Source organism: Lampris incognitus, chromosome 21 (assembly GCF_029633865.1).
Source record: "Lampris incognitus isolate fLamInc1 chromosome 21, fLamInc1.hap2, whole genome shotgun sequence".
In the NCBI taxonomy this organism is placed as follows: Eukaryota; Metazoa; Chordata; class Actinopteri; order Lampriformes; family Lampridae; genus Lampris; species Lampris incognitus.
The window spans coordinates 13,429,100-13,450,143 of NC_079231.1; the positions used below are offsets into that span (position 1 = coordinate 13,429,100).

The following is a 21,044-nucleotide window of genomic DNA, read 5'->3' on the forward strand; positions in this document are numbered from 1 at the left end:
TACTTTAAAATCCTGACATAGTGGGCTTTAAACATCTCCTTTTATAGCCCAGAGACTTTCCCTTTGTCAGCAGGCTTCCATCTCACTGAGGGGCAAACTGCAGTTTAGGGCAGATATGGCAAGGAAAAATGCTTTTCACCCGCCTGCTTTCAAGCTAAATGGAGGACATTATTCACACCAGCAGCCTTGTGTCTGACATCAGCATGTCTTTAATGGTCCCAGCAGGATCGAATAAAGCACTTGTACGCTCGCTTACATCAAGTGCATGTAATAAGTGTTCATTAATAGGTAATAAGGCCCTTATAAGACCTTATAAAATGCTCATTAACATTACTGTGTGTTTATAAGACTATACACTACCGTTCAAAAGTTTGGGATCACCCAAACAATTTCGTGTTTTCCATGAAAAGTCACACTTATTCACCACCATATGTTGTGAAATGAATAGAAAATAGAGTCAAGACATTGACAAGGTTAGAAATAATGATTTGTATTTGAAATAAGATTTTTTTTACATCAAACTTTGCTTTCGTCAAAGAATCCTCCATTTGCAGCAATTACAGCATTGCAGACCTTTGGCATTCTAGCTGTTAATTTGTTGAGGTAATCTGGAGAAATTGCACCCCACGCTTCCAGAAGCAGCTCCCACAAGTTGGATTGGTTGGATGGGCACTTCTTTGAGCAGATTGAGTTTCTGGAGCATCACATTTGTGGGGTCAATTAAACGCTCAAAATGGCCAGAAAAAGAGAACTTTCATCTGAAACTCGACAGTCTATTCTTGTTCTTAGAAATGAAGGCTATTCCATGCAAGAAATTGCTAAGAAATTGAAGATTTCCTACACCGGTGTGTACTACTCCCTTCAGAGGACAGCACAAACAGGCTCTAACAGGTACTATTTAATGAAGATGCCAGTTGGGGACCTGTGAGGCGTCTGTTTCTCAAACTAGAGACTCTAATGTACTTATCTTCTTGCTCAGTTGTGCAACGCGGCCTCCCACTTCTTTTTCTACTCTGGTTAGAGCCTGTTTGTGCTGTCCTCTGAAGGGAGTAGTACACACCGGTGTAGGAAATCTTCAATTTCTTAGCAATTTCTCGCATGGAATAGCCTTCATTTCTAAGAACAAGAATAGACTGTCGAGTTTCAGATGAAAGTTCTCTTTTTCTGGCCATTTTGAGCGTTTAATTGACCCCACAAATGTGATGCTCCAGAAACTCAATCTGCTCAAAGGAAGGTCAGTTTTGTAGCTTCTGTAACGAGCTAAACTGTTTTCAGATGTGTGAACATGATTGCACAAGGGTTTTCTAATCATCAATTAGCCTTCTGAGCCAATGAGCAAACACATTGTACCATTAGAACACTGGAGTGATAGTTGCTTGAAATGGGCCTCTATACACCTATGTAGATATTGCACCAAAAACCAGACATTTGCAGCTAGAATAGTCATTTACCACATTAGCAATGTATAGAGTGTATTTCTTTAAAGTTAAGACTAGTTTAAAGTTATCTTCATTGAAAAGTACAGTGCTTTTCCTTCAAAAATATGGACATTTCAATGTGATCCCAAACTTTTGAACGGTAGTGTATATGTGTTAATAAAAGCGTCATAAACACGTTTTCGGCCACTAGGTGACACTTGCAAAATACGCAGAACCTACTTTTCCACACTTGTCTCAGGTTGTAAGTCCAAAGTGCATAAAACTTTGCGCTTTGCACGTAGCATCTAAGGACATATTTTGATAGTCCACAAAATGCAAAAGTTATGACTTATAAGGAAGGACCTATTACCTATTAGCTAATGCTTATTAGGCCTATTAAGACATAATAATGCTACTAAGCATTTTTATAAGGACTTACAATGGCGTTATTACCTATTAACTAACACTTGTTACAAGCACTTAATGTAAAGTGTTACTATATATATATATATATATATATATATCATCTGAACCGCTTATCCTGCTCTCAGGGTTGCTGGAGTCTATCCATATACACACACACACACACACACACACACACACACACTGGATCTTATTTTCCTAGATTTTGCCTTTCACATAAGGTAAATTTGTCTTTAATCTTTTATTGCATTACTTAAATGTCATTATCAAGAGCAATTAAAAGTTAGAATATCGATGTGCCGGCTACCTACATGCTCTTGAGAAATGGCCCAACAAAGTGAAAACAGGCGTGTGATTTTTTTTTTTTTTTTTTATAATGGCTGCCATGTTGTGTTTGCAGGTGAGACAGACACATCGGGTTTACTCCTTGGAGCCCACTTTGAAAGTGAAGAGGTCAAACAGTGAATATATTCGCCGCCTCGTTCTGTCTCGCTTTTCTCTTCTGCATCTTTCTGTTTGTTCACTCATCTTCGGGGGCAAGCGTTGACGCCATGCAAACCTTGTCAACACGAAACCTCAGAAAGCGCAGTCTGTCTATATAAGCACAGAGCAGCGCGGCTAATTTGTGCCCAAAGAAAAGGGTGCCAATATTCGTCATGTCGAGTCACATATCCTGTTGACCTACTTTGCAAAGGTTAGTGAAGCTCATCATCAAGTTTAGTGTCAACAATGGACGGACGCCGCTACGCTCCAGTATTCTTTGTCCTTACAATTCTGACAACAAGCCTTCAAGATGATTATTTATTTATTTATGTTGTTGCTTCCCCCTCTTTTCTCCCCAATTGTATCTAGCCAATTACCCCAACTCTTCCAAGCCGTCCCGGTCATTGCACCACCCACCCCCTCTGCCAATCCGGGGGGAGGGCTGCAGACTACCACATGCCTCCTCCGATACGTGTGGAGTCGCCAGCCGCTTCTTTTCACCTGATAGTGAGGAGTTTCACCGGGGGGACGTAGCGTGTGGGAGGATCACGCTATTTCCCCCCAGTTCCCTCTCCCCCCCAAACAGGCACCCTGACCAACCAGAGAAGGCGCTAGTGCAGTGACCAGGACACATACCTGTAGCAAATTCAAGGGCAGCTGGGAAGCAAACCCGGGTCGCCCGCACCACCGGCGACTGCGCTAACCAGTCAACTAAAGGGTCCGTTAGCCAAGGGCTAGTGAGTCTAGTCATTCATGGTCGTCACACTACCCCCCCCTCCCCCTACATCCGGCTTCCCACCTGCAGACACGGCTAATTGTGCCTGTAGGGATGCCCTACCAAGCTGGAAATAACATGGGGATTCGAACCGGCGATCCCCGTGTTGGTAGGCAACGGAATAGACCGCTACTCTACCTGGACGCCCGCCTGCCAGACGATTATTACCCACATGCAAGGGTACTTGACAAGGCAGCAAGTGAACATTTTGTGAGGAATCAATAACCACTTTGTAATTTCGCCATTTGTGAAGGGTCTCTTGCGGCAATTACCATCCGCTGGCTTGAAAGCAACATTATGTACTGAGAACAAAACCTTCTGAGCGTGCGGGTCATCGTCTCCGATCTGTCCTGCCTTACAGGGCCTCCAGGACAAATATATGAGGAATACATAAACCAGAGTGCATTTTTGCTCTCTGCTGGCGGCTCAACAGGATATAGATGCTCTATTATTGCTAAAAAGCCATATTTATTCTCCGCACAAGCAGCAGAGCAGTCACAGTGCAAGTGCACAGTAATCCAAAGTAAATTGTCCCATCACCATCAACCCATTTTCTCCAGATGAACCACTTGCAGGTTTTTAGGCTGCATGTTCCCTGCGGAGCCACATCGCCAGATACAGGCGTGAGACAGGTACCCAATGGAAACTAGGTCAGTGTGTCACACGGTTTCATCACCACCGTGAGGGATTAAAGCACCCTGCCATATAAAATTTCATCCGGTGCCCGTCTCTGGCCAACCTGATAGCAACCATCCATAAAATCTATCAATCTGCTTTCAATCATAGTTTTGCGGCGATGTGTTTTTGGCAGTGCCGACGGCGCTGGAGTAAATCACAGAGGAGGACGGCTCGTAAACAAAGCTCACCCGAGCCTAATAAGTAACGGAGCGAAGCGTTTTGGCCTCCAACCGAAAATATTACGGACCGAACGAACGGGGTCACCATTTACAGCTGCAGAGAGCATTTATTTATTGATTTCTCTAGGTTCTGCATCATTTCTTTCCGAGTAATAATTTGATCCGCTTTCAATCATCAGTAAAAACTGCTGATGAAATTAAAGGCTGATGACAAACTGACACCCCAGCAGGCAAGTCGTATCCAATTCTGAGTTTGATATAAGAGCATGTGGCACAAAGCGTGAAATCTCCCGTAAAAGAGTACAAGCACCCACTTTTAAGCTGTCTCCGCCTACTCGCATTTAGAAAAATGATAGAAAAAGGTGTAGATGAAGAAGACGGTGATGGTGGTGTGGGGGAGGCTGAAGGCCCCAGCTCCTCTCAAGTCGATCCAGGGAGGTTAGCTGGCTAACGCAAGCACTGTCTCCTTTCTACTCGCCTCGTATTTTATCGATCGAACATACTGGACCCCACAATGTGTCGCCTACGTCACGTGGATCTCAGCGTCTTTGATGCCCCCATATGACACGTGGGATTCAGAGGTGGTTGAGCTCAATGTGCCCCCCCCCCCCCACACACACACACAAAAGCACGGATTTTTGTTGAAATTGTCATGAGTGCAGTTCTACTAGCCAAGGTCCATACAAACATGTTTTCAGCCCAAAAAAGTTTTAAAAAATAAGGTTTTCTATCTCTTGGAAGCAGTGATCATGCCACAAATAGACAGGGTAGGGGCGTCAAGGTAGTGTAGCGGTCTATTCTGTTGTCTACCAACATGGGGATCGCCAGTTTGAATCCCCGTGTTACCCCCGGCTTGGTCGGGCGTCCCTACAGACACAATTGGCCGTGTCTGCGGGTGGGAAGCCAGATGTGGGTATGTGTCCTGGTTGCTGCACTAGCGCCTCCTCTGGTCGGTTGGGGCGCCTGTTCAGGGGGGAGGGGCAACTGGGGGGAATAGCGTGATCCACCCACGTGCTATGTCCCCCTGGCAAAACTCCCCACCGTCAGGTGAAAAGAAGCGGGGGGCGACTCCACATGTATGGGAGGAGGCATGTGGTAGTCTGCAGCCCTCCCCGGATCAGCAGAGGGGGTGGAGCAGCGACCGGGACGGCTCGGAAGAGTGGGGTAATTGGCCAAGTACTGTTGGGGAGAAAAAGAGGGGGGGGGGGCAAAAAATCAACAAAAAAAAACAGTATAAACGGAGTTAGTACCTGCAGGACCTCTGTGGTCAACTCTGTCTTGGTGCCTCCCGAGCCCCTCCTTGGCTTCCATCGGTACTTGAGGTTCGGTGGCCTCATCCTCTGTGGTCTCAGAGTCTGCAACAAAGGAGAGACGGCTGAGATCGGAGGAGAAGATGGCAAACCCAAACAACATTTCACATCGACTTAGTGGTGGAGATCCAGACGTGGCCTTTAATATGACCTTGGCTAGCCGCCCCCCCCTCTGCTCCTCCGCACCCACCCAGCCACCCTTAACCCCACCAAGACAAAATAAATGAGTTGAAGCAAAGCCAAGACACAAGGTCAGCTCTGAGCTGTGGCTTATTAAAAAAGGAAAAAAAAGAAAAAGACAGTAGTTATATCTACAGAGGCTGCTCCCTTGGGTCCGTACCGGTGTAAATAACACAAGTGACAGGAGGGTTCGAGAAACAATTCCCCCTCAATTCTTCCTTTTTCCCTGAACTAATTCGCTCTCTAGACACTCGTACACACGCTATTCGTGTTTGCGAGAACGAGGGCTCAAGCTGAGCGATGCTAATCTACTTCTTCTAGTCCCTTCAGCGACCCAGATTTCTTTTCCTTTCATCTCCAAAAAAATTATTAATCCTACTCACTGAAAAATAATTGACCCCAAGTGTCTGAGATGCCGTGTCTTCTCAAACCTTTCGTCTCACTCACCCCAGACACCTTTTCTCTCAGTAATGCCAACACAACACTTGGAAAATAGCAAGACCCCCCCCCCCCTTTTCTCCTCAATTGTACCCGGCCAATCACCCTGCTCTCTGAGCCGTCCCGGTCGCTGCTCCACCCCCTCTGCCGATCTGGGGAGGGCTGCAGTACTACCACATGCCTCCTCCGATACATGTGGAGTCGCCAGCCACTTCTTTTCACCTGACAGTGAGGAGTTTCACCAGGGGGACGAAGCACTTGGGAGGATCACGCTATTCCCTCCAGTCCCCCCTCCCTGAATAGGCACCCCAACCGACCAGAGGAGGAGCGACCAGGACACATACCCACATCTGGCTTCCCACCCGCAGACACGGCCAATTATGCCCGTACGGACGCCCGACCAAGCCAAAGGTAACAAGGGGATTCGAACCGGCGATCCCCATGTTGGCAGGCAACGGAATAGACCGCCATGCCACCCGGACGCCCCAATAGCAAGACGTTTTAACAAAGCCCCCGAGATTCAAAGATTTCATAATGTGACAGCTGTGCCAGCCCCTAACACGGCTTGTTCTGCGGGACACTCTGGCCTTTTCATACAGAAGACGACTGAAGATGACAGTAAGCGTGAAAAATGATGATTCACGGGTGACCTTTTCACAATGGGACTGTTGCACAGAAGCCACGTGTAAAGCAAGCGAAGCAGAGAATGTGCACTATTTAGAGAGGGTGACACAACGTGATAGAAGCGAGAGATGGTTTTCTGTGAAAACTAAAACACGGCCATGAAAATGAAATCTGTGCGCACAAAAGGAAGGACGGGGACTCACTCTTCGTCATCCCCGGTCTGGAAACGATCAGCGCTCATGAGCTGCGTGCAGTGTACATGTCACGTGTGTCATATAAACATAATGCTGGGTCTTTCCTTGCTGATTCCTCAAGGAGAACAGACCCCTTGAAGACTCAAGTCAACGGTCCCCGCAAAATCAAATTAGATAACAGGATGAGGGAAACGGATCACAAGGACACAAACGAAATGAAATTGTCCGGAAAAGCAGATTTCTGTGAATGGTTCGGGGCCACAGCCAAGATCAGAACACATAAGGGAGCAGACAAACAAAGTTAAAAGATGGTGGGAGTGGATATGGAGGGGGGTGGGGGGCGAGGTGAGGTGAGGTGAGGTGAGACGAGGCGAGGCGAGGCGAGGCGAGGCGAGGCATGTTTACCATAGCTTTGCTTTCGGCAGGAGCGGAAAACTTCGCTTCCATAGTGGCAGCAAGAGAGGGCAGACGGGAGAGCACCGTTACTATGGAAACCAGCATCTCTCTCACCCACACGACCAATCTTCTTCGTACCCATTAGAGTCTAAAGTCACCAGCCAAACTGCCGGGTGGCTGACAGATATGTTTACTGGTTAGAGGTCTCAAGAAGGAGCAGGACGACAACCACAAAATGGGTTGCGCCTCGTTGCACCTCCCCGTCAATTTCGACTTCTTTTAAGATAATTGCAGAAGAAAGCCTGCCTGATGACAAGGGAGCCGGTGTAACATCAGCAATCAACATCATCTCAGCATTAGCAGAATGTGTGTGTGTGTGTGTGTGTGTGTCTGGCCTGCCTGAATCAAAACAGAGCTAAAGCTTGCACAACAGGCAAGGGAAATCAACTCAGCAATGTAATTATGAGAGAGTATATTTCAAAGTGTCTCGAAGGGATATACAGCATAGAATTACAGTATATACAGTATTGAATTAGGGTTTGTGGCTTGCAGAAAACATGATTTGTAGTCTTATGTAAGCTGCAGCTTCGGCTAAGACGCCAGACATTATGCTATAAACCACAGAGGCACAACATTACTCACTCAAGAGACGTTATGCAGAGGTGCAACATAACACAGCAAGTATTGCTTTGTGGGGTTTGTGACAGAAATAAAAACAAATTGATTCTCCCGGCGAGCAATCAAGCATTGAAGTGAAATACACTACAGCGAATTGGATGCTCTGCAACGCCAACTTCGCTTTAGAAATAGATATATAGAGCAATAATTAGGAAAAGGTCTCAAAAGTGCTGTGCATGCTGTTTAAAGCTAACATGAAAACTGAAACAAAGATGATAACCTAAGAAACATACCAGTACAAAAATAAAATTAAAATGACAAAGCATATGTTCCAGTTATCGTAACACTGACTTTTGATAGAATAGAATAGAATAGAATAGAATAGAATAGAATACATAGAATAGAATAGGTTAGAATAGATGCAGGAAGCTCATCCTGACAACACACCATGGGTAAATCTGCCAAATGTCCGTGTGGAATTCCCAGTTCTCTGAAACAAGATGCAAAACACATTGTATTATTCAAAAGAGTACGCAGCCCTGTTGTCAGGTTCACAACAAAACAGGAGTTGGGGGTACAGCGGTAAAGCATGGCTTCCTATTCACCCCAAGCAAATCAGCTGCGCTCACCTTATTTTTTGCTGCCAATGGACAGAATGAGTGATGACAAGCTTAAGACTTACGAAAGACTGGATGTGAACCAGATATCACCACTACTTAGGCATCGTAGCTTCCCTCCTGCACAGCTGGCAGGCATACTGAGCGGTATTGTGCACCGGGATATGTGGAGCATTTTAAGGCCTTGGATGCAGGTTGCAAGAATACTATGAGTCCTAATTATAATTATGATCATTATGGATGAACATAACACTCGAGGGAAGGGTCCAGCCACTAGCAATACGTCACGCACTGAAGCGCAGGTTAAAACCACTTTTTCACGGAGGGACCGTTCGTACAGGCTGAAATAACTTCACGGTGTGCTTATGGGGCATGCATGTGCACTTGGAGTTCCCATGACTTCAAACAAGTGGGTCGCTCTGTCAGTCGCATGTCCTGCAGCAGGCCCAAGTGTTGGAAACTCCAAAACGACTGCCGTCAACCGTGTGCCACGGACGGCCACGGAAATGGAGGTTTTCCTTGGATTCGGTCGATACACGTGCTCCCCCCCACACAGGGTCCGGGGGCTGGGGTTATCAGAGTAATCAGTCAAATTGGCCCGAGTGGTGTTTGGTTGAAGTGTGCCACCCGGGGCACCCTTGGCCCCGGATGGCACACGGCTGAGAAGCGCGGCTGTCTGTGGAGGGCCCGAGGGGCTCCAAAACAATGAGTCATTGCCTTGCAGTGGATAGGACGACAAACAAAAGTAGAAACACATCAAAGTAGAAATGACTCATTTCATTGTCACACCCCCCCCCCCAACACACACAGCCATCAAGCGCATCCCTCCGAGCGGTTCACGTCTTTCGCCCGGCAGACAGATTTAAGCGTCGCCTGCTGGTTGGCGTGTGACAGCACCCACCGGAAGCTTCCATGCGCGCGCTGATCTCTATTGTTATGGCCTCCAAGGCAATCATATCAGCGAGCACCAGCCACGAACAGCCTCACTTCGAGCAGCCAAAGAGCCTGGCACACGTTTCACACACATTCAGCAGCCTTAATCCAAATCCTACCAGCATTCTGGGTTTGTTGTTTTGTTTTTTGGTGGGGGATTTTTTTTTTTTGTTTTGAATCCGGCTCCTCCACGAGGCCCGCAGCTTGGCGCAATACGAGGCGGCTCAGCCGAGTGACGGGTAGCCACGCGTGCGCGTTTGCTAGCAGCTCCGTCCTCGCCACGCTCACGGACCCGCTCCTCACGGCTCGACAGGCGGCAGTCCACCGACACCCTTCCCGTCCCTCCTCAAGTCTGTACAAACCATAACACGGGCGACTTTACTCTGCGGTAAACACTCACAACTTGCTAAAGGCTCACGTACGTGACGTTGGCGAGCGCACATAGTGGTAACGCCGCGGGGGGCGGAGGGGAGGGGAGGGGGGGTCACAACAGAGATTTGGAGCGTTTGGCGATGTCCGCCCGAGTGTCCCGCCGAACCCTGGGCAGCGTGCCTGTTCAGCATTTCAACGGAAGGCTTACGCCCCCCCCCCCAAGTGAGGATTTTACCGCCGCTTTCACCCCGCCACCTTTTGACACCGGGCGTCTGCGCACGGCCAAGGTGCCTCGGGGTGACACGCCACGGTACCGTTCCCTGCGCTGTGCGGCGGCGGAGTGTTACACAACAAACACACAGCGACCCTACCCGCGTCTGTTAAGCCTTCCTCCCCGGGAGCGGAACGCATGGTAAAAGCAGTGCGATGGAGTGATGATTTATCTCGGGGGGGGGGGGCTGATCTGGAATTTGAGGTTGGTCAGGTAATTTAAAAAAAAGTAGTCATTATTGTTATCATCAGAATACAAAGGGTGTGGCGTGCTACGTCAAAGCCTGCTATCAGAGGAAAAGTAGAATCGGTGGAATTACAATATTGACCTAGCTTGAAAGTTGTATTTTTATTGCAGAATTTTTTTTTTTCTTATTCTGAGGTTGGGAGGGGGAAAAAATGAAACTTACCTGAAATCTCTTCTTTGACCAGATTTTCTTCATCTCAGTAAGCAGCAGCTTTCCCCGTGCATCCAAAGAGAAACCGTGCGGCGAGCCGTCACAGAGGCACGCCTGCCACCCGTCCGCACACGAGCCAGGGTGTGGCGTCCAAATTCTCTTTCACAACCAGATTCGGCACCCGAATCTCATCTGGTGCGGGGGCGTTACTTTCGCGGCGAGAGAGGCGAAGAGAGAAGGAGAGAGAGAGAGAGAGAGAGAGAGAGAGAGAGAGAGAGAGAGAGAGAGAGAGAGAGAGAGAGAGAGAGAGAGAGAGAGAGAGAGAGAGAGAGAGAGAGAGAGAGAAGGGAGAGCGCAAGAGCTCCTACGAGGATGCAAATAAGCCAGTACCAGGTGTCTTTGTGTCTGTGTATCTGCTGATGTGAACAGTGTGTGTGTGTATCTGATGAGGTGAACAGTGTGTGTGTGTATCTGATGAGGTGAACAGTGTGTGTGTCTCTCTCTCTGACGTAGGGGCTGCCCGGGGGAGAGGCAACTCTCCACTCCTTAGCTCTCCTTCCCCTTCCTCCCTACCACAGCTGAGAGCCTACTCACAGCGAGAGAGGCGAAGCTGATGGAGGTGTGTGCGTGTGTGGTGATGGGCATGGAGAAGAGTAGAAAATGGTTCATCTGAGAATTATCCCTTTCCCCAGAACCAGGAGAGAGAGAGAGAGAGAGCGAGAGAGAGAGAGGAGGCAGAGAGACAAAGAGAAAAGATGGAGGGCAGGGAGGGCGTGTGGAGTATACAACACAGATCAGAGAGGGAAGGGGAGGGGGGGAGATGGCTAGACGTGAGAGGGTGACAGAGAGCTGGAGAGAGCTGGAGAGAGCGCATGAAGGATCTCTCTGGTGTTGTTTTGCGTCACAAAATGGGATATAGTGCCCCCACACTGCCTCCTGTGATTCTGTAAAGTCTGTTCAGCCCCCAAGCCACTCCTCTCCTCCTTCTCCGCCTCCTTTCCTCCTCATCACCTGCTTCTCCTCTCCGCGTCCTCCTCCGACTCCCTCGCTTCCGCCGGGCAGAGGGGATGTCAACGCAGCCGCAAGAGCCCGCTCCCCCCATAAGCCGAGAATTATGCATCCATATTCAACGCCTGCCACCCTCACAGCTCCTGCGTAGGGTCGGGGTCGGCTCCCACGATTATAAACGACCCGGGGCTGACTGAAACGGTTATAAATAACATTGCATGCGTGTGTGTGTGTGGGGGGGGGCAAACTCACTGGCGACCTTACTGCCTGTCACAATGTACAGGTGAACAAACAGTGAAGCACATCCGCAGGGGGGACGCTGCTGGAAGTAGATCTGGTGCTGGCTGCACGTTTTCAGTTGAACGTCTATAACGTCAAATATCATTTACGTCATATCCTGACCGGACGCTCGTCACTGGCATGGCACAAACAGATGCCACTGCACCGGCCTCGAGTCATGCATGTTTTTTTGAAGCTAAGCAAACTGATTCTTGAACGTCAGTTTGTGAGCGAGTAACTCATTTTAAGGCACTAAGTCGCTAAAATCTGACCCTAGTACTTATTTTTGAAACACTGGTCACTATGGCGACTGTCACCAGACGCTGTTGTGAAGGCTGTAGCTGCTAAAAGTTCGATGGTAGTTTTACTGGAGCAAGCACAAGTTGCAGGAACAGTATGGACTATTTTCATGCACACAAGCCAGACCTGATACACTGACTTACTTTCATCTCTCTCTCGTGTGTGTGTGTGTGTGTGTGTGTGTGTGCGCGTGTGTGTGTGTATACGTGGGTCAAACAGAGGGATGCTTTCGAAATACTGATCGTATTCCCCCAGCTAGCCTGTCTTATTTGTCCAGATCAAGGGAAGCATGACTAGAATATTCACCGACGCCCTGTAACCTCCCCCCTAAAGTCACACATCTCCCCTCTAATTGTCTCTCTCGCGCGGGGGGGGGCGCACACGCACACGCACACACACTCCCTTTCTCCCGCTCTCTCACACACACTGGCTCTCCCTCCCTCTCTCTTGCTCTCGCTCTCTCTCACACACACACACACACACACACACACACACACACACACACACACACACACACACACACACTCCCCCTCTCTCACACACTGGCTCTCCCTCCCTCTCTCTTGCTCTCTCTCTCTCTCTCACACACACACACACTCCCCCTCTCTCACACACACACTCGCTCTCTCTCTCTCACCCTCTCACACACAAACACACACATTCACACTCTCTCTCTCTCACACAAACACACACACAAACGTTCACTCACTCTCTCTCTCTCTCAGACACACACACTCTCTGCCGCCCTCACACACACACTCCCTCTCTCCATCTCTCTCTCTCTCACACACACACGCACACACACACGCACACACACACAAAACACTCCCTCTCTTCACACACACACACACACACACACACACACACACACACACACACTTACTCCCTCTCTCTCTCACACACACACAAAACACTCCCTCTCCCTCTCTTCACACAAACACACACACACACTCTCTCTCTCACACATACACACAAAAACACTCCCTCTCTCCCGCTCTTCACACACACACACACAAACTCACTCTCTCTCTTTCTCTCTCTCTCTCACACACACACGCACACACACACACACAGAATGAATTGCTCTTTCAGACACATCTGTCTCCCTCACACCTCATCTATCAGATGCATTTAACAATAATCCCAAGCAGAAGCGGGTCCAAGTTAAAGCTCAGCATCCAGGACCCTGCCTAGTACCTTAGAGCTCAGCATCCAGGACCCTGCCTAGTACCTTAGAGCTCAGCATCCAGGACCTGCCTAGTAACTTAGAGCTCAGCATACAGGACCCTGCCTAGTACCTTAGAGCTCAGCATACAGGACCCTGCCTAGTACCTTAGAGCTCAGCATCCAGGACCCTGCCTAGTAATTTAGAGCTCAGCATCCAGGACCCTGCCTAGTAATTTAGAGCTCAGCATCCAGGACCCTGCCTAGTACCTTAGAGCTCAGCATCCAGGACCCTGCCTAGTACCTTAGAGCTCAGCATACAGGACCCTGCCTAGTACCTTAGAGCTCAGCATCCAGGACCCTGCCTAGTAATTTAGAGCTCAGCATCCAGGACCTTGCCTAGTAATTTAGAGCTCAGCATACAGGACCCTGCCTAGTACCTTAGAGCTCAGCATCCAGGACCTTGCCTAGTAACTTAGAGCTCAGCATCCAGGACCCTGCCTAGCAACACTGCTGCCTCTCACCCACTGCTGGCTTTCATGTTTAACAAGCATTACTGAGATACACCGCCATATGTGGCCTTTGGAAACAGATAATCAGTACATGGGATATGTGTGCATATCCGGCCCAGTGAGGGTTCAGGTGCTGCATAGTAAAATTCAAGGAACGGCAAAAAATATTTAATATTTAATGCAACGTTTTGGCCACATAGACCTTCAGGCATCATGAAAAATGTGGATGGATGCCTGAAGAAGGTCTTCTTCCGTCAATATCTCTAAGTTTTTACTGACTGTGGATCAGTGACAGCTAGTGGGTGCAGTTCGTGGATCTGATGGTTTGCTCTTTAAATGGCGCCCTCTGTCCAATTTAAGAGCGAAAATGATGACGGTGGTCATTTGTCTTTTCCTCAAAAACACATCACACCAACAGCCTCAGTGTATGTATGGTTTATCCCCTGTATTGCACCTCCGTCTCCACACCCTCCCCCCACCCGGCTCCCTTTCGCCATCCACCGCCAGCGAGATGGGATCCGGTCTAGCAGAGGGTCGAGTGATCGATACCGATGCTTTATACGTGACATGGGATACACCCTCTAAGTAACAGCTCAAGCCACCCGGATCAATAAAGCCATCATAACAGAAGCCTTCTTGGAACGAGGAGCCGGCTGAGATGACTAAGAGTTTCACTCGAGGCATCTGGGGAAACAACTGCGGCGTGATGGGTCTGTTTTATGCCTCCTTGAGAGTCAGACAAGCTCGCGGTGGCACACCTAGAATGATTAGGCTGCGGGTAACTTGATTTAGCGAGGAAGAAGGCAAGCCATTCATCTCACTTTGGGCACTTTCGGGGCCTTTTGAGCCAGATGGTGCAGGGGAACCACACTGGCACTGGAAGCGGCCCTGAATCCAACAAATCCGTCACCCATGTATTGACCCACACACACACAATCCTACCAGACCTGTGACAATAAGACACACAAGGAACATGTCTTCTACCATACCGAGCTTATTTGTTTATTTATTTATGCATCATATCGTTCCTACCTAAAAAGAAGGAAGGTGCTGTTTGTTACTCTGGCTTTGGTGCTTTCAGCATGAGTCAACCCACTCTCTCTCTCTCTCTCCCCCTCTTTCTCCTTCTCTCTCTCTCCCTCTCTCTCCCTCTTTCTCCTTCTCTCTCTCTCACACACACACTCTCAATTCAAATCAATTCAATATGTGCTTTATTGGCATGACATACGTTTGTGTACATATTGCCAAAGCATGTAAAACAATGCAACAATTATAATAACAGCAACAACAACACAATACAACGATTATAATAACAGCAACAACAATGATCTCACACACACACACACACTCTCTCACTCCCTCTCTCAGCCCATCTCTCTCCCTTTCTCTCTCACTCTCTCTCATACACACCCACCCACACGGTCTCTCTATCTCTCCCTCTCTCTCTCAGTCAATCTCGCTTCCCTTTCTCTCTCACTCTCTCTCATACACACCCACCCACACACACACGGTCTCTCTAGCTCTCTCTCTGTCTCTCTTTCATACGCACCCACACCCCCCCTCTCTCTCATACACACCCACACACCCCCTCACACACAGTCTATCTCTCTCTCTGTCTCTCTCTCATACACACCCACACCCCCCCCTCTCTCTCATATACACCCCCTCACACACTCTCTCTCTCTCTCTCTCTCTCTCTTTCATACGCACCCACACCCCCCCTCTCTCTCATACACACCCACACACCCCCTCACACACAGTCTATCTCTCTCTCTGTCTCTCTCTCATACACACCCACACACCCCCCCTCTCTCTCATATACACCCCCTCACACACTCTCTCTCTCTCTCTCTCCGTCTCTCTCTCTCTCTCTCTCTCTCTCTCTCTCTCTCTCTCTCACACACACACACACACACAGAAGAAACAAATGAAAGGCACGGGGTCCACAGTTGTTCAGGGTCTTGTGGCTGCTCGGCTGAAAATTGAGTTCACGTTTTTCAAAATGATTTCAAACTTGGGAGAATTTGCTTCTGTTTGGGGACATGGAGATGTTGTTCTGTGCACGGTAGAACACCAACTACTTCTTCTCCTCCATGTCTGAGAAAGGGAAGGCCTGGGTATTGACTCTTTGCTGTGTGCGGGGATTGTTGTGTTTCTATATGTGTATGAGTATCTGTGTTAATATTAATGTTCTTTAAATGTGAATGGAAAATTGGACCATTAAAGGCTTGGTTAAAGGTCAAAGGTCTCTCTCTCTCGCGCGCTCTCTCTCTCTCTCTCACACACACACACACACACACAAATGATGAACTGCCCAGATGTTTTCTCTCCTCATCTACACTTGCATGTGTCTGTATCTGAGGACCAGACGTATTTCACAACGTTACGTTGTGTAATTTCTAACCTCACTACCGCTCTCGGCAGCAGCGAGCTCGTGTCCTCAGTCAAACTTGCAATTCCTCCCTATAAGTGAGCCTCCATCATGCAGACCTGCCCTGTGGCTCCTCTGTGGGACATCTGTAAAGGCCAGCCCAAACTGGGCAAAGCAGGAGCATCACTCAGTTTAAAAACGTATGAGGAGAGCGGTTCCTTACCGTCCCTTATTACTTTCGTTACGTCCATTTCATAATAGGAACGCCGCCCGGTGCTCAACGCTCCACTTTTGAACGCCACTGTCCATGAGAGGCAATAATAGTCACCGCTGCACCCCAGGCCCAGCTGCAGCGAACTGACCTAGTTCGCTGGTCGGCAGCGAGAATCAGTTGCAGCCGCGCCGGTTCGGCTCGGAGTGCTCCGTCGTTTCTAATTAGCTTAAAATACCGAGAAAGCATGCAGGCCTCGCGGAACGCCATTGATTTTGTGACGGGGGTCAGATTTCTGTGGAGCGGCCCTGACGGATGGCCGCACGCCCACAGCTTCATCAGCAGCTCGCCCGGCATAATCTTGCCGAGGTGGCAAAGAAACGGCGGCGCTGGCGTATCTTCATCACACGACGGCCGTGTTTATTTATTTATTTATTTGGCTCGTTTTGGCCGAGACTTGGCGAGCTCCAACTCGGTATTTGTTCCAGCTTGTATATTGCAATCACCCCGGGTGTCACAGGAAATAAACGACGTTGTTAAAAATGTATGTGACGCCTCTGGGAACGGGGCCTGGCTGACGAGATAACTTGGGCGACGCCTTTCGGGGGCTGATTTGCAAATGTTTGGAGAAGCTAAACAAGCATTTTAATGCTCGCTACATGTGTGGAAAGTGGCTGGCTCAGCTAATAGCGGAAGCCCCGCTTTGACACCTCAGGGCCGGCCAGCTGCGTGTCCTCCTCTATAGATGTCGAGTCTGGTCCGGCGTCCTCGAATCCTCTAAACAAATGTGAGAAACGACGGAAGGAAACAGACATGCTGACTCAAAGGAACCAAGTCGAGAAAGGTTTACTGATGCAATAATAGAAATATATTTGGGCGGCACGGTGGCCTCGTAGCGCTGTCGCCTCACAGCAAGAAGGTGCTGGGGTTCGAGCCCAACCTTGGGGGTCATCCTCTGTGTGGAGTTTGCATGTTCCCCCCGTGTCTGTGGTGGGGTTTTCTCCGGGTGCTCCGCCCCCCCCCCCCTCCACCATTAAAAAGACATACAGGGTAGGGTTAATACTCCTGTCTGTGCCCCTGACTGAGGCAATGGAAAGAGGAAGTGGGGTTGGTCCCCGGGTGCAGTGGGAAGGCAGCAGCCCACTGCTCCGAGCTACACAGATCACAGCTAGGATGGGTTAATTTGCAGTAACTGAATCGCCCCGAGGGGATTAATAAAGGAAACTTTAATTTTTCTAATTTTAATATTTGACAAAAAAGGTGCTACAGTGCAGGAAAAAAAAATCGGTTCACACCATCTTCAATCCTCAAACAATAAGCACACTTCTGTGATAGATAAGGTATTTGACCTATGACATGTTGCACCATCAACAAATATTTTTTTTCTATTTTTGCATCGGTAAGGCTGCTTTGGATGAGTTCCTTTTGGAGTCGGCGTGTGGGTTTCTTTCATCATCTCCTTAACGTCCACTGTGGCACCCACGCACCTCAAGTGTACTTCCTCAGGACAATAAATGAAGAACGCAAACTTGTTTTCGATACGCTACATTCCCTCCAGACACCTGAACTACCCCCCACCGGCACCAGAGTACCTCGTTTGATTCAGGTGCAAATTAACTTGTTCCAATCACTTTCATAATAATAATCATCGTCATCGTCATCATCATTACATTTATATAGCCCTTTTCTAGACATCCAAAGTGCTTCACATTGAAGGGTGACTCACCTCAACCACCACCAATGTGTAGCACCACCTGGGTGATGCACGGCAGCCATTTTGCTCCAGAACGCTCACCACACATCACCTTGAGGTGGAGAGGGAGGACTCATCGAGCCAATTACATGGGGGATGATTAGCTGGCTAGATGGAGACAGCCGGGTTGGGGAATTTTGCCAGCACACCGGGGAAACCCCTACTCTTTGTGATAATGTCTGTGAATGTTCTCATTGATAAGTGATAAGTGCCATGGGATCTTCAATGACCACAGTGCGTCAGGACCTTGGTTTAAAGTCTCATCCGAAGGACGGCATCTCCTACAGCACAGTGTCCCCGTCCCTGCACTGGGGCATTGGGATTTGATATTTGTTGTTTTTATTAGGACCAGAGGGAAGACTGCCCCCTACTGGCCCACCAACACCACTTCCGGCAGCAACTCGGTTTCCCCGGAAGGTCTCCTATCCAAGTACTAGCCGAGCCCATACTGCTTAGCTTCTGCCATTTGGCAGAGCCAGGGTACATGTTGGTCTGGCTGCCGGCATCAAGTGACATTATCGTGGACGGCATTCAAAGCGAATGAAATTACCCCTCACCCCTTTAAAGAAATGACTCGAGATGGACTTTTAATGCAATGTTGCTTGAAATGGCTTGCAAATAATACCGCAAAATTGACACGCCATCCTAACCTGTATACCCAATTTCCCCTCAGGGATGAATAAAGTATTCTGATCTGATTCTGATTTTCCTCCATGGAGTACCAACAACCACCCACATCGACGCAAACTAACCAGTTCAGTCTCAATGAAATCCCCTTCGTGTGTTATACGAGGCCGCTTGGAGACAAATGTGAGCAGCAACTTGTTGACTCACTTCACATGGAGGGCTTGAGGGTTTGGCTTGGAAATCCTGTAAGGCGGTGGGCAGCATCAACGGTCAATCTGCAACCTGATACTATCACCTAATCCCGAGCAAATGCCAACCGGTCTCTGTGATTGAGGGCCAGTGAGATTATTGAACACTAACACTCCTCGTGCCAGACCAAACACTGACCGAGGACGCTGCGTTGGTCCCACCCTAAAACGCTGCTTCAGAATGAGACGGCCTTCATTAATTGTTTTTCTGTGCCCGGGACGAGCTGAACATTCCTGCAATGTGAAGTTATTGGACGGCGAGAGCTTATCTCTGCCCTCGTGTGTCTGGTTTAGGCCACTCGTGGTCCTGACAGGACGGCCTCAATATGAAATGGTGAGAACAGGAATGCTGTTCTGTGTCTACGGACTATATTAGTCATCCGGCATGTGATCACAGCGTCTAAGCAAGACAGACAGGCTCGATGTGCAAACCACCTGTGGTTTGGAAAAGCCAAAATGTGGGGCATCTGTTCCAAAAAAACATGGAGTCCTATGGGCATCCTTAATGTAGGATTTTGACCATGACAACAAATTTTGCCTCATTCGGATGCTTTTGGTCAAATGTGATGTAGTATGGAAGCAACATAGAGACTAAAAGTTACACTTCGTTGGTTTATTCCTGTATGATTTTATTTCATGTGAATTTACACCGATCAGCCAAAACATTTAAACCACTGACAGATAAGGGAATAACATTATCTCGTTACAGTGGCACCTGTCAAGGGGTGGGATGTATTAGGCAGCAAGTGAAGCGTCAGTTCTTGGAGTTGATGTGTTGGGAGCAAGAAAAATGGGCAAGCGTAAGGATCTGAGCGACTTTGATAAGGGCCAAATATGTGATGGCTAGACGACTGAGTCAGAACATCTCCAAAATGGCAGGTCTTGTGGGATGTTCCCGCTATGCAGTGGTCAGTACCTGCCAAAAGTGGTCCAAGGAAGGACAACCGGTGAACCGGCGACAGGGTCATGGGCGCCCAATGCTCACTGATGTGTGTGAGGAATGAAAGCTAGCCTGTCTGGTCCGATCCCACAGAAGAGCTACTGTAGCTCAAATTGCTGAAAAAGGGACTGGCTATGATAGACAGGTGTCAGAACACAGGGCATCACAGCCTGCTGCATATGGGACTGCGTAGCCACAGACCTGTCAGTGTCCATGATGATCCCTGTCCACCGCTGAAAGCACCTGCAATGGGCATGTGAGTGTCAGAACGGGACCAAGGAGCAGGGGAAGAAGGTGGCCTGGTGTGCTTAATCATGTTTTCTTTTACATCATGTGGACGGCCGGGTGTGTGTGCATGGTTTACTTGGGGAAGAGATGGCACCAGGATGCACTATGGGAAAAAGGCAAGCCATCAGAGGCAGCGGGATGCTCTGGGTAATGTTCTGCTGGGAAACCTCGGGTCCTGCCCTTCATGTGGATGCTACTATGGCACGTACCACCTACTTAAGCATTGTTACAGACCAAGTACACCCCTTCATGGCAATGGTACCCCCTGATGGCAGAGGCCTCTTTCAGCAGGATAATGCACCCTGCCACATTGTTCAGAAATGGTTTGAGGAACATGACAAAGAGTTCAGGGTGTTGCCTTGGCCTCCAAATTCCCCAGATCTCAATCCGATCAAGCATCTGTGGGATGTGCTGGAAAAACAAGTCCGATCCATGGAGCCCCCCCGTCGCAACTTACAGGACTTCAAGGATCTGCTGCCAACACCTTGGGGCCAAATACCAGAGGACACCTTCAGAGGTCTTGTGGAGTCCATGCCTCAACGGGTCAGAGCTGTTTTGGTGGCTCGTGGGGGTCCTACACAGTATGAGGCAGGTGGTTTTAATGTTTTGGCTGATCGGTGTAGTTATTTATGGGTCATCTTTAGGGATACTGTGTGGATCGCTTGCTCGTTAGTGGGCCATCAGGATAGCTCTTTAGACCGGGCACCTGTTTGCATCTAGCGGCCCCCACTCAACGCAGTGAAAGGATGGGGTTACGTCATCGCCTCCAAAATGCTCCAGGAAGTATAAAGGGATCGGTTTGTAACTCAGCAGAACCGGAAAAGGTGGTTGAAATGTTTAAGGGCAACTGCACTGCAAAAAAGCAACCAAAAAGAAAAAAAGTCCCATGTTAACACGTCATCTAGTAATGACTACAAATGCTTTCCTTATCACTGAGTTTCCTTTCCCTTGAGATGGGAGGAGACGGTTTCACCGGTTTCTTGTGATTTTACTTGTTTTGAGATTCTCTTTTTAAAAAACAAGCAACATGACCTCAG

At 48.6% G+C, this 21,044-nt stretch overlaps 1 protein-coding gene across 1 annotated transcript in view; it reads right to left on the bottom strand.

Annotated features, from left to right (window-relative positions):
- The window catches only part of spega (striated muscle enriched protein kinase a), a 66,842-nt gene that overhangs the window by 35,984 nt on the left and 9,814 nt on the right, over window positions 1-21,044 (bottom strand). The window contains exon 2 of the mRNA XM_056301070.1: window positions 5,207-5,311. Coding sequence (XP_056157045.1) covers window positions 5,207-5,311 — 105 coding nt within the window. The remainder of the gene's footprint in view (window positions 1-5,206; window positions 5,312-21,044) is intronic.